Source organism: Hyla sarda, chromosome 1 (assembly GCF_029499605.1).
Source record: "Hyla sarda isolate aHylSar1 chromosome 1, aHylSar1.hap1, whole genome shotgun sequence".
Lineage (NCBI taxonomy): Eukaryota > Metazoa > Chordata > Amphibia > Anura > Hylidae > Hyla > Hyla sarda.
This window is the reverse complement of record NC_079189.1, coordinates 209,487,627-209,502,087: the sequence shown is the minus strand read 5'-3', so window position 1 is coordinate 209,502,087 and position 14,461 is coordinate 209,487,627. Positions and strand designations below refer to the sequence as shown.

At 40.1% G+C, this 14,461-nt stretch overlaps 1 protein-coding gene across 5 annotated transcripts in view; it reads right to left on the bottom strand.

Annotated features, from left to right (window-relative positions):
• The window catches only part of ADAMTS3 (ADAM metallopeptidase with thrombospondin type 1 motif 3), a 224,222-nt gene that overhangs the window by 112,498 nt on the left and 97,263 nt on the right, over window positions 1-14,461 (bottom strand). For all 5 annotated transcript variants that reach the window (XM_056567992.1, XM_056567973.1, XM_056567982.1 and 2 more), the window contains exon 4: window positions 9,289-9,436. In XM_056567992.1, coding sequence (XP_056423967.1) covers window positions 9,289-9,436 — 148 coding nt within the window. The remainder of the gene's footprint in view (window positions 1-9,288; window positions 9,437-14,461) is intronic.

The following is a 14,461-nucleotide window of genomic DNA, read 5'->3' as shown; positions in this document are numbered from 1 at the left end:
TGCTCGTGATTCAGCAGAGAGCACTGTGTTCCAAAAAGTAAAGAATTTCCTCTGTAGTATTCAGCAGCTGATAAGTACTGCAAGGATTAGGATTTTTTTTATTGAAGTAATTTACAAATCTGTTTAACTTTCTGGCATCAGTTGATAAAAAAAATAATAATAAAAAAAAGTTTCCACTGGAGTACCCCTTTAATATGTAGAAACCTGGTGCACTTTCTTTTGCTGATTTCATTTGAGAATGTAGAAGAACTGTTTTTCTGTGACTAATATGTTTCAGCTATATGTCTTATACATAACATGCCACTGTAATAGCAATAAATTGTCTTTAATGCCCCTTACACCTGGAAAGCAGATGTTTAAAAGATAGCCAGATAAATTATTATATCATATGCTTAACTGTTTCCAGTATAAATGTTTTTAGAAAAAGTATGTAGTGTATCATAACCAAAAATCTATAACAGTGTGATCACTAACAACAAGAGAACAGATGGAAATGCATCTAACTTTGTTTATTCATATATCTCAGAGCAGTTGTGAACAATCCAGAAAGATGGAAGATTGAAAGCCCAATAAAAAAATCCCTGGCTGTATCCTTGAGCGAGCCGTGCACGTTTCATCACATTTTACATATCCCCACATTGACCTTTCAGGTGCCCAGAGTAATCTTAAAAGCATACTGTGGCATAATGTTGTAATAAAGTACAGTGGCATGAAAACAGCACATCTTTTCCTATAGACTGCCTGTCTATATAACTTTCCTATAAGGAATCAATACAATTTATTGAAAATAGTTTTAGTAAGCTAGTTCCCCTATAAAAGTAATCCAGATTCAATATAGGACTGACTTATTCAAAAACACAAATAGGCAGATTGACCAGAAAAAAAAGAGGAAACGGGATGTTGTAGTTGATGAGTAGGCATTCAATCCTATTTCCTCCATAGGTTTTGATAAATTGCAAATACTGATATAATGAGAGTAATTTCAGACCCCCTATTAATTTAATTGATTAATTTCCTACACACTATTAGGTTAAGGGGGGGGGGGGATGATCAAAGCAATCAAACCTCAAAAACATCCCAACCCAATGTGTTTCCCCTCACAAATTCATAGTCATACATTAGGGTAAGAAAAATGACTATTATTATAATCACTATAACATAATACATGTCCATATTCTATCCAAAGAATAGGGAATAAGATGTCTGATCGCGGGGGTCCCGCCGCAGGGACCCCACGTGATCTACCAGCAGCACCAGTGCTGCACCCAGCATTCTAAATCACATCACGAGGGAGCGTGGCATGATGTCACGTCTCCAGCCGCCCAAACCCAGGGTTCTAAACATACTGTTTAGAATCCTGGGTACTGCACAGAGATCATCGGGGGTATAAGATGTCTGTGGGTGGAGTACCCCGCACATATGACTAAGTGGCAGCCACTAGGACCGCTCGTAAATGCACCGTCTCATAGGCAGCAATGCATTTTCTTGCAGAATCCGCAAAAACATTGAACATGTGAAAGTGAACAAAGCAGCAGAATCTCATTGAAATCAATGGGACTCTGCTGCTGCTGAATCTCTGAGCGGAATTATTCTGCGGTGTGAACATAGCCTAACTGCGCCTTTGAATAAGGATGGTTAGCAGCTATAATGTTGCTGTCTAATATTGTAGCTCATGCCTATGCAAGAGTCTTAGGCTTCATTATTTCAGCGTTATATAAGTTCGATTCAAAAGGGAAAAAAATAATTGCCTACAAACAAAATAAGATGAGATTTTGGAATAAATCCTGAAATATGACTGCTTCACAAAAAACTGTGCTATGGCTATGCCACACCGCTTCGCTCTCCAGCAGAGGCTTTGTAGCAGAATCATTGCTTCCAGACAGACGCCAATAGCTGCCTTTCCCACTAATAAAAGGATCATCAGAATCTAATCCCTACTCAGAGTTAGTTTAATAATGAAAACATATGGATTTTCAAATGTACATTTCTTAATCTAACTTTTCTGGAGATAATATTATAGCAGATGAAATCTGAGATGGTTTCATGTACCTCAGGGTGGTCTACAGAGGAAAGCTGGAAACAAGCAAGCTAAGATGGAAAGAGAACAATTTCCTTTAAAAGGATTTCTAAGGAGACATTAGATATTTATTAAAAGTGGGATATCCTCAGTTATACAAGTTGGAAGAGGGATGTCAGGCGGTGACTACTCAGAAAAATGTATTAGCTGAAGACTTATTCTGAAAATATATACCTTTGACATAAAATATAACTGTACAAAGTACTGCTACTGAAGACAGAACATGGTTTTACAATATGAAAAAGTACAAGTAAAATAACAACACTAATGTAGTAATAATAGCAGCAACAAGACAGGGTTTGGGGTGTTTTAAAAATGAGCCCTGACTGTATGGCCTGAGTTTAATAACCACTTTTAGACAACGGGTTACAAGATTTGTTATGAGCTTTGTATGGACAGTAGGGGCTTAAGTTAAGAAAAGTCACAAACAAAAATGAATTGTTTTGGTTCCATGCTGTCCTTTTCAGTAAAACACTTTATCAAATCCTCCAGACATTGTTGAGAAATTTTTTTGAAAGTCTCTTTCTGAAAATTGGCTAAGTGGCTCATTTTTTGCCAAACCAAATTTCCCACAGAATAGAATAATGGGTGGTAAAAAGATCTTCAGACTGACCTCTATAACACTTAAACAACTCTTGCTGCACAAGGTTGTGAAAAGCAGGGCCAACCACTACAGCGGGATCCCTTTGAAAGCTTCAAATGGCCGGCTCTACCTCCTACAGGGGATTCAATGAAAAGCATTGTTTGGCCAGCCTCTTAGAGAAGAGTGATCACACGTCCATTTCTGAAAAAAGGGGAAATTAGCTGCTTGTCTCCACATTTAGATGTGATGTTTTAATACAGGAAAGGGTCAAAGCCTGCATTTCCCCCTTTGTCTGATATTTGGCCATTCTGTGTTAGTTAAGGCCTCCTGTCCTTGTTTCTCTACATTTTTACAAAAGCTGTATTGTGTAGTGACAGAGATGTATCACGTGAAATCATTTCAGCTGTCAGTAACAGGAACATTGCTATCCATGTTAATTGGTACAGCGTACAACTGTAAATCCTAGGTTTGCTTCGACTCACTCCCAGTTTCTCTAGCTACAGTATGTTTTATTTCTATAGTCATTTAAAAATTCTAAGTCCCTGACTTTCAGACCAATAATTATATATATATATATATATATATATATATATATATATATATATATTCCCCATTATAAAACCTGTCCAAGCTAAGATGTGCACAGTGGGGTGGATTAGCTAACTCCAGATGTTTGTTTGTTTTTTTGGCCAACATTCTTCATGTAACCACGAGTCTCCCTCTTACCTTGCCCATACTGTGTTTGGGAAACTTAAAGAATTACTATTATTTATGAAAAAAATTAAAAAATAAACAATTTTTGACATGTTGCCCAAACATAAAAAGTCTTGACTGCATTGAGTCCCACTCCTGAGACACGCTGAAATTGCTAGTTATGAGATGTAGTATGCGGCATTGCGCTTAATTCCCAGGCTGGCAGATGCAACCTTTTTGCTACATTGACTTCTACAGCGACAGCCGGGAAGTGGCTTGCAAACTTTCAGGGCTTATAACTCGTGATTACAGCGAATCTCAGGAGTAAGACCCAGTGCAATCAAAACTTTTGACACATCTGGGCCACATGTCAAAAGTTTTTATAAAAGATAGTAACCCTTTAAAGGGCTGTCTGGGCAATCTTTTTATAAGTTATATGTGGACACGGCTGGGGTAAAAACAAACAAAAAAAGGTGAGCACACATTTTTTGTGGTGACAATTAACTCTTTTTAAATAAAAAAAAAGATTTGAAGGAAAACTTTTTAAACTTTATCATAAACTCTTTTGTGAGTTCAGCAGGAAAAACTGCCCTTGAAAACTCTTCTTAAGTTATTGCTGAAATTATGAAGGAATTGAAGTCCTTGACTTCAGCATTATTACCTGGTAGCTCAACTGAATCGATTCCTTTATTTGGAGGTCTTGAGAGGCACAGGATTTACAAACTCATAACATATGCACAACCATGTCATATATCTGACCCTAGATACACTGCATCTTTTAAATGTTTACTGCTTCATATTAATACAGGTGACTTCTGGGCGAAGCTTTAAAAGTGTGGGTCAGAACTCTGACACACTTTGGAGAACCCAAATGAACCCCATATACTCCATTATGATGCAACACATCCCAATGTCTGAGTTTCAAGACATGCCTAGTGCCACTCTGGCACATACATTGCATTGTTTAGTTGGGGCAGATAGTATCATATGCTGCCTTAGGGTATTCCAGACAGTAAAAGATACATTTTCCACCACAACAATATGTTATTTTGAATGATCATATTCCTATCCCAACTGAATTAATTAGTATCCTTAATTCATCTATTCCCTACCAAAATATATAAATATTTACATGCACCATAGTGCTCCTGATAACTTTTTCAGGATTTGGACAGCTTGGTACCAGTCATGTCACATGCCTTCTGCTATTGTTTGAAAGCCACTGCATCTGCGCTCTTAATCTGTTTCTGTGATAGTATTCCATACAGAGGGACCTTGTAAGTCTCCTCTGCATGAGCTAGGTGGTTTTACTGATCTATGGGTTATCTTAAAATTTTATGCCATAATGTCATGTCAATTTTTCCTGCTCTGCCTAAAAGGAGATACTGTATATTTTTTCCTGGTACAGATGCTTTCGGTAGCATTTTATGCTTTCAACAAAGTATGACATGCCAACCTTGGTCAATTGTTTTCTATATTTCTAAACAAATAATTTTCTTAGATAAAAAAAAAAATCAACAATCTACTTAACAGTCAGTTCCCAAACATTGTATTTCAGGCATATTAAGTTGATGAATTCCTTCTCAATTATCTACAGGACGTCGGTATGGACTAACGCAGAGGAGGCTCATTAGACGGTCTATTGTGTTGGCTTCTGCCCTATGGTCTGGAATTCCCAAGCAACCAGGAGCAACACTCAAATCATGCTTTATTTGTGCGTGTTTCCCACCTGTGACAAAGACACTGCCACCCAGTGTCATGACAACTAAGTCATATATACAAGAATTCTGACTGAAAGAAATCATGAAGATAAAGGCTCACTTACTAGCTTCTACATTGTTAAGAGGTAATTACTTCCACGCATTAATAATGACTAAGGTGTTTTTTCAACAAGCGGTTTTCTTTACTGCATCACACATAGAGAACATTACCATCCAATTTGTTTTAAGACTTGGTGTTACCTATCATATTATTGCATTTACAATTTCGAGTTAATTACGCTTAAATCCAATGATACAATGAACATATTCTCAAAAAAAATTAGGAATATTGTAGACGATTAAAAAATTGTGTACACAAGTCATGCAGTAAAAAATATGCAATGATGTCAACTTTAGACTATGTTCACACGTTTAGATTTCTGAATTGTAATAAGACTAAACTACTTGCAGTTTCACTGGAATATCTGCAGCAGAAATCTGAGTTTCAGACTTGGCTTCCTGACATGGTGTAACATCTGCGCTCCGGCCAGACACGCTCTCTTGTCATGTCCCCGCATGTCCTCTTGTCATGGACGCACCCGCATGCGAATCCCAGCCCGTCACTCACCTCCCTGGTCTTCCTGTCCTCGCAGCCCCGGCGTGCATGCCCCCACCTCCTAGGACGCGCATGCCCCTCCTCCCACGCACTGGAGCTCTTACATTTAAAGGGCCATTACTCATTTAATTTAGTGTCTACACCTGCACCCTGTCTTTAAGTATGAGCTCCTCTCTTTGTTCCCTGCCGGATCTTTATTGCCTTTGTTCTCTAGAGAAAGCTACTGTGTTTCTGCGTTCCTGATATCTGTGTACCAGATCCTTGTTCCGTTACCTGGCCCTGCACCTGTGCCGCCTGCCCTGACCTACTGCTACCTTGACCTCTTGCCAGTTCATTTTGTGCCATGCCGCATCCCAGCAACCTGTGGGCAAGAGTTGTGCAGGGGTAGCGACCTGTGTGCAGCATGCCACAGCAAGACCATCCAGCTTTGCGGCGGGCTCTGGTGAAAACCAGTGGCACTTTAGACTCCGCTCCCTGGCACGGCTCACATCAGCATCCACACGGGCCCAGAGGATCCACCACCTGCCGAGACCCTTACACATGGATTCTTTAAAAGTCCACAGTAGATTTGTCTAAGACAAATCAGACCTTTATTAACATAGCCAAAGGCCATTTTCACATGGATAAAAAAAACATATATAGAGGTTGACAGAGAAACCACAGTGATTTCTGCATCATAATGATTTCATGTGGCTTCACTTTATAAACTGCTTGTACTTTAGTTAGTCCAAAAACCTGTGCTGAGTTTCATGGGAAATAGGGGAAAAAACTTCAGACAATGTAATGTCACTTCTCTTCCTGCATGGAAAGATGCAGGTTTTAAATGTTATGGCATATTCTCATGGACTCTGATGTGGAAATCAGCATGGTTTTCATGTCTAAACCTACATGTTGTCACTCATGTGAACCAGCTCTTCTTGTTATTTCTTCACTCTGCAGGAGATAGACTTGACCTAAAGTAAAGTCTACCATCCATAATAAGGTGTACACTAACTGAAATACAGATTATACCACTCAAGGATTTAGAAATAACCCAATTAATACTGTACCTTGTCTCATTGCAGCATTACAATCTTGATTCCTAAGAAGCCTGCTGTATATTTCCTAGATGCATCCTCTATATGTCACAGGAATCAAGATCAAAACATGGTGGTCTCTCCTATGATAATAGCACCTTCGCTAAAAAATAGTTCCTTTTGGCTCTTTAATAACAAATGGCATATTTTCTAATAGCTAAACAATAAGAACTTCCATAGACGTTAATAAAAAACTAACCAAAAGCGTTGGATCCTGCAACAAATTTCTAGGCACATTGGCTAACTTACTCCTGGGATTTGGCCAACCCTAGTCACAAAAGCGTCTGAGGTGGTGAATCATCAAAAGCAGGAAAAAAATTGATGATTTGTAGGAGCTAATGTTGAGACAATTTTATACACTGACTTCAATGTGGGTAGTTTGGTCCAGAAGCAACATTTATACACAGCTAAAAATGAATGCTATATCATAGAAATGTTATTGTATAAATTCTAAGAACTATTTAAAAGGTTAATCCTTGTCCATATGACAAATGAAAGAAAATAAATGTGCAATGTATAACAAGACTTAGAGCTCGTGCATATTGGCGCCAGTCTATCAGAAAGACAGGAGTTGGGCAGAGAAAAAAATTGTGCATCTTCTATGAAAAAAATTTTGATCAACTCCTGTAAAATACTGGACACCTGACGGACCCCATTCAGGTCTATGGGATCTGTCGGGACCCGGCAGTGTCAGTTGTGTTCCGACCTGTTTAGGGTCCGTTCCTGAACGGACCCTGAACAGGTCAGTGCACAACGACAGTGTAAACCTAGCCCTAACATATGCCTAATTAATCATATTTGATAGGAAGGCATTTCTTAAGAAAGTTTCTATTTTCCAAACGAAAAGATTACAAAGGATGTGTTTTCCCTCTAGTCACAGAGAGATTGCTGTCAATTACTAAAAAGGGAACTGCCCACCAAACATGATCGAGAGACTACAAGTTGTGCAGAACTAATATACTCAACTATCCCTTCTCTATAACATAGGCTGGCAGATCAGACAGAATTTTCATCATGATAGGTTCCCTTTAAGCGTATGTTCACACGTACAGGATGCTGCGCAGATTTGATGTGCAGGATTTGTAACTGTCGATTAGAAACTGTGCTCAGTCATTTAGCTTACATTGAAATCTGCAGCAGAAAATCATGTGCATCAAATCCTGCGCATCATATCTGTGTACGTGTGAACGTACCCTAATGAGTTTTTCCACTATTACTTTCTGATCAATGATGATTCAACTGCTAGATTCCCTAGTGTAGCTTTGCAGCATCTTCAAAGTTTTTTCCAGATGGACTCTTGAGTTCTGCACTTTTAAACTAATATCCCTTAGTGCACTGACCAGCTTACGTGAGTAGTATAAGATAATAGAAGGTCCAGCACACAATAGATAAAAACATTATTCAAAAACTAATCTTGAAATTTCCATAAAAACGTAAGCCATAGGACAGTTGCCTACACACATACGGCAGTATAATGTGCTTTGAACAACTTACACGTTCTTTGTCACAGAATCTATGACTTAGGACATATGTTTGAAACACATTTGACTGCCCTATGTGTTTACCAACTGTCCTATGGATAACATTTCACTGAGACTTGAAGATTTAAGTCTTGGATAAATGCTTTTAACTATCGTATGCTGGTCCTGCCTTAAAGAGTCACTGTGTTTTCACAAAGTGTTTGATATATCCTAAGGACTGAAAAGTTTTGATCAGTCCGGGTCTGAGTGTCCAGACCCTGACCAATTACTATAACAAGCCGGGAGAAGATGAAGCTAAGAGTGTTCTCTACCAGCTCTATGCCAAATGGTCAAGACAGTCTCTCAAGTAATGAGGGCCATCTCACAGCTGGTGCAAAGAGAGCAGGGAAAAGCAGCACTTAGCCGCGTGCTTCTCTCTGCTAGTTCTAGCAATCCATCAGGGTCTCTACACAGTCCTTAAAACATGTCAAAAGGTTTGTTTTACCTTTTAAACTAAGTTAAGGAATATTGTATGAGAACTGGAAATAAAGCATTTGTAAGCAAAATGTGCTAAAATTCCTCTATACCAACAAAATTCAAAATTCCACTGGCAGAATCTGTTTTTAGAGTACACCTACCATTTCAGACAAATATTCAGCCTGTCACCCTACAGCCACAATACAGAATGGGATTCACAAGAAGTATATAGTAAACAGAATAAATAGAATTAACCAAAATAGCTTCCAAGAGTTATTATTTCTCCTTACTGAGACTGTAGGTTGGCATAGGAAGTCTTACAGGCAATGATCCCTGGGTAAATGTTTGCAAGTTAGCTCTTCTCCAGAAGAAACAAAACCCTCTCTTTGAGCACACTTGATTATTGGAGCCACATGGATGGGACCATTGCTCTCTTAATAGATAGAGGGATTGGTCTAAGGATATTTATAGAGGACAGTACTGTATAATTCAGTTGGTATGTCTTTCAAGGTCATAATGAAATTACAATTATCTACCTACATAGGGAATGGAAAAGTCAATGTAATTTAAATATAGCTTTGATTTACAGAATCATTATTGCCTGACCTGATCTGTTGGGGATATCTTCCGGCAACCTTTTTTTCGTTGATCTTTTGTATATTACATGTATTCTTCCTTCTTCTTCCTCTTTCTGTTTGCCTTTCTCTAAAGGTTCAATGAAAAATTCATCATCTGTTGTACGTATCATTCCAGCCTAAAATTAGTATAAAAACAAACAAACAATAGTTTAGAAGTATACTTTCATCTCTGTTCGTATATAGATCTAGGTCAAATCACTGACATATTATATCCATATAATGTTTTACAGATTCTCCTTTCGCCTATGTATTCTTGAAGTCATGTGGTCAATAACAAGGTATGGGATACATTTTATGTTATATTTACTTAGAGAATAAAAAAAATATTAAACATTTGCCATTTTTTTACTTGGCACCAGTAAGATATACCCCCAGGTATGTACAGTGGGGATCAAAAGTTTGGGCACCCCAGGTAAAAAAAAATTATTAATGTGCATAAAGAAGCCAAGGAAAGATGGAAAAATCTCCAAAAGGCATCACATTACAGATTAGACATTCTTATAATATGTCAACAAAAATTAGATTTTATTTCCATCATTTACACTTTCAAAATAACAGAACAAAAAAATGGTGTCTGCAAAAGTTTGGGCACCCTGCAGAATTTATAGCATGCACTGCCCCCTTTGCAAAGCTGAGACCTGCCAGTGTCATGGATTGTTTTCAATCATCATCTGGGAAAACCAGGTGATCTCAATCTCAAAGGTTTTAAATGCCCAGACTCATCTGACCTTGCCCCAACAATCAGCACCATGGGTTCTACTAAGCAGTTGTCTAGAAATCTGAAACTGAAAATAGTTGACGCTCACAAAGCTGGAGAAGGCTATAAGAAGATAGCAAAATGTTTTTGATGTCAATATCCTCTTTTTGGAATGTCATTAAGAAATGGCAGTCATCAGGAATAGTGGAAGTTAAAGCAAGATCTGGAAGACCAAGAAAAATATCAGACAAAACAGCTCGCAGGATTGTGAGAAAAACAATTCAAAACCAATATTTGACTGCACAATCCCTCCAGAAAGATCTGGCAGACACTGGAGTTGTGGTACACTATTCCACTATAAAGAGATACTTGTACAAATATGGTCTTCATGGAAAAGTCAAAACTCAAAAAAGTGTCCCTGAGAGTATTCAGGGCAAATTTGACATTAACAACCTATAAGGGGTGACCCCCTTATGGGGACAACCCTCACTAGAACCCTCCCTATAAAATATTTAATTTATTAGTATTAATTAAAATATGTGACCCCAAAGAAAAAGTTAAAATCTGCAGTGGAAGGGGAATGTATGTGATCAAGTGTGAAGGAATTCACACACTAGAGGGTGTTAGAGGCAGATGCGCATGTATTCAACTCCACTCTATGGACCACTGGTGATTCCAGTGTCCACTGGTGCTCAGCTGTCCCTCACTCCTTTATTCCTAAAGATCCCCTATGCCACGCTAACTAAAACTCGGACCACAGGCCTCCCCGACGTTTCAGTGACGAATCACCTTTGTCCCCGACAGGTATTTATAAAAGCTCTGATGGCCGGTACTTCCTGTCCCTGGAGTGGCCAATCGGCGGGCGAGACGTCATAGTCACGCTTCTCGCGATATTACCGCGGCCAATCCCATGCCAATCTTGGCATGTGGCCGTTGTTTACCTCCTAATTATCGCGAGAGCTCAATGCTTAGTCCCGTACTTGCGCGTTATTTCGCGCATGCGGGAAAACTTCACCGATAGCCCCAGTTCCAGCCCTCTCTGCGCATGTCAGAGGGCCCCACTCCCGTGACAAGGTGAGCAGATCTGGGTTGTTTACTGTTACTATGTGAACCTACAAAGTTAACTCTATGTGTGCCGATCGCGCTGATCTCTAAGGCTATGTCTGATGTAGGGTGGTGGTCAGTTCTATATGTGTCTGTCTGGCTGTTGTTGAAACCTATAACTGATGCAAGGTGGTAACTGTAGGCATCCAAGTAGAGACCATCAGGGAGAAACTCCATAACTCAGCCCTTTGGCTTGTTTTAACACAGGAAAAGCCAGTGTATAGTGTGGTAATGATGATATAGGGGGGGGGAGGGGGGATATGTATTACTGCTGTTCTACAAACAGAATATGAAATGTAGTCAATGGGCTCCTGGTATCTAAACAGGCTGCACTCATTTGTTGTTCACACAGTTAAGTCAGATGGATACGTGGTCCTGATGATATGTCCTCACGATAAGTGTATACCTACATATGTTTCCTGTTTGTATAATAGGTTGCCAATCTATCAATTTTAAATCCTTGATTCTCATGGTGATCCAAGATCGCTAATCTCCTACATGCTCTCTTCCTTACAGTCTACCCGATGCTCCGGCGGACTCCACTTCCACCCCATCCCCCAGCATCCCTCCCCCAAGGACAACAAGGGTAAGTATTAATCAGCCATTATTAGGCTCCTTTATTGGCTCCAGAAGACTTTAGCCAGTAGGTGATATTGTCTCTACAGGTATAGGCGCAGCCAACCATGTACCAACCACGACACCTCAATCCAACCCGCCACACCACCACACGGACAGCCACCCCCAGGTAAGTAACTACATTATTATCAATGTCATGAGGTTTATTTAACTAAGAGAGAATTATATCCATTAAGGTTAACCAACCTATATACCCAAGCATTGTTGTGGCGTCTGGAAGCATCGATCAGATGGGGTTCCTAAATAATACAGTGTAATACATTATCACTCAAGGAACGCAGTATATGTAAAGTCCTCATTTAGACCACGTGGGTTCTTAGTATTGAGGCGATAAATCCATCTCGCCTCCTCTTGTAACAATAATCTGTCTATGTTCCCCTTGCGTGGGCCCAACGTAAGTTGGCGAAGGCCCCAAAATTTCACTATGTCAGGTTTGTTCGCATGTCTCAGCCTGATGTGGCGGGCTAATGGGGTATCAGCCCCCGTCCTAATTGTACTTATATGTTTGCCGACTCTTTTTCTTAGCTCTTGTGTGGTTTTCCCTACATATAACATGGGGCAAGTACACGTGGCTACATAGATAACATTGCGGCTACTGCAATTTAAAAACTGCCTTACATCATATTCTCTACCATCGCTTGGGTTGCGAAATTTCTTAATCCTGGGCATATATCTGCACATGGTACAATGGCCACATGGGTATGAACCGGGGGGCGGACTCGGTAGCCAGGTTTGACCTGTTGTTGTCTCCTCTTTTTTGTGGTGACTGTGTACCAATATATCCTTGATGTTGGCCCCTCTCCTATACGTAATACTGGGTCTACTGCCAATGACCTCTTGTAGGTCGGCATCGAGCCTTAGTACATGCCAGTGCCGATTGAGTATCTCTGTTACCCGTGAGGCGTAGCCATCAAAGGTGCCAATGCATCTTATGACTTTGTCCGATCAGCATTCTTCTGTGAGTTTAACAGTTCAGTCCTATCCAGAGCTCTGACTCTATTATATGCTCGTTGCATATGTTTCTTGGGATAACCCCTATCAACGAACCATTGCATGAGGTTCCTATTCTCAGCCTGAAAGTCTATCTCTCGTGAGCAGTTCCTTTTTGCTCGTAAGTACTGGCCATACGGTATACTCCGCTTAAGAGGTCCCGGATGCCAGCTATTCCACTGAAGGAAACTGTTGGTAGAGGTGGGCTTCCTATATATGTTAGTCTGAATCTTCCAATTGTCATCAATGGATATCGTAATGTCCAAAAAATTAATACTTTTGCCACCCTCCTCCGAGGTGAACCTCATTCCAATGGTGTTCTCATTGAGTTTACTTACAAATTCCCTAAACAAAGTAATGTCCCCATCCCAAAAAATCAAAATATCATCAATATACCTCCCCCAAAATAAAATGTGCTCAGTGTAGTGTTGGTGAAGTTCCCCAAAAACAATAGTGCGTTCCCACCACCCCAAAAAAAGGTTAGCAAAAGAAGGTGCACACGTGGTCCCCATGGCGGTACCCTTCACCTGACAGTAGAGGGTACCCCCAAAGAGAAAAAAGTTGTGAGTGAGTGCAAAATCTAGAAGTGAAGTGACAAAATCATTATGCCTCTGAAAGTGAGTACTACGTGTAGTTAAGAAAGTGCTAACTGCTGTGATACCTAATTGGTGCTCAATATTGGTGTATAGACTTTTAACGTCGAGGCTCATTAATAAGGTGCCTGGTGTGACACTCAAATCATTAATCTTAGTCACCGTGTCTTTCGTGTCCTTCAAATATGATGGGAGGGAGGTAACAAATGGGGCCAGGATCCTGTCTACATAAACGCTGGCTCCCTGTGTAATATTGTTGGTGCCCGAGACTATCGGGCGTCCTTTTACTGGATTAATTGGCTTATGGGTTTTAGGGAGGGCGTAAAAAGTAGAGATCACAGGATGAGGATTAAAAATGTATTTCATCTCCTTCTCAGTGATCAGATGCTCAGCTCTGGCTCTATCGAGCAAGGACTTCAGGTCCGAAAGGTATAGTTGTGTCGGATCACTGGGTAGAATTTTGTATGTGTCACGATCGTCTAAAAGACGATGGACCATATCCTCGTAGGTCTCTCTATCTAGCAACACAATATTACCGCCCTTATCCGATGATTTAATAATCAGATTGTCATTCCTTTGCAGGTTCTGCAGGGCTTCCTGTTCTTCAAAGGTAAGGTTGGAATGAATGCGTCTACTCTGTGGTCTAATGCACTGGATATCATTGGTCACTAGGTTAACGAAAGTGGCAATGTTGGGATATTGTGCAAGAGATGGGGTCATCACTGATCTCTGTCTCAAATTTGTAAAGGGTGCATTTACCGACACCTCTTCTCCTTCGTTCTCACATAAGAGATCATACAAGGTTTCAACCGTGGCTGAATCTCTTCTTCTCTCTTCACTAAGAGGATTCTCATGTCATAAATGCCACTTGTGGAGGGCCAATTTCCTCGCGAAGAGGTTAATATCCTTCATCCACCCAAATTCATCGAACCTGGGTGTAGGGGTGAAGGACAATCCCCTCAACAGGAGGCTCCTCTCTGCTGCTGATAAAATATGGGTTGATAGATTGAAAATCTGCATCCCCATAGTGTTATTAACTGTGGTCGTGACCTGGGATATTATAGCATCTGTGGTTGGGGGGGAGGTTGGTGAGAGGGTGGTGGTGTGGGAGCTCCTGATAA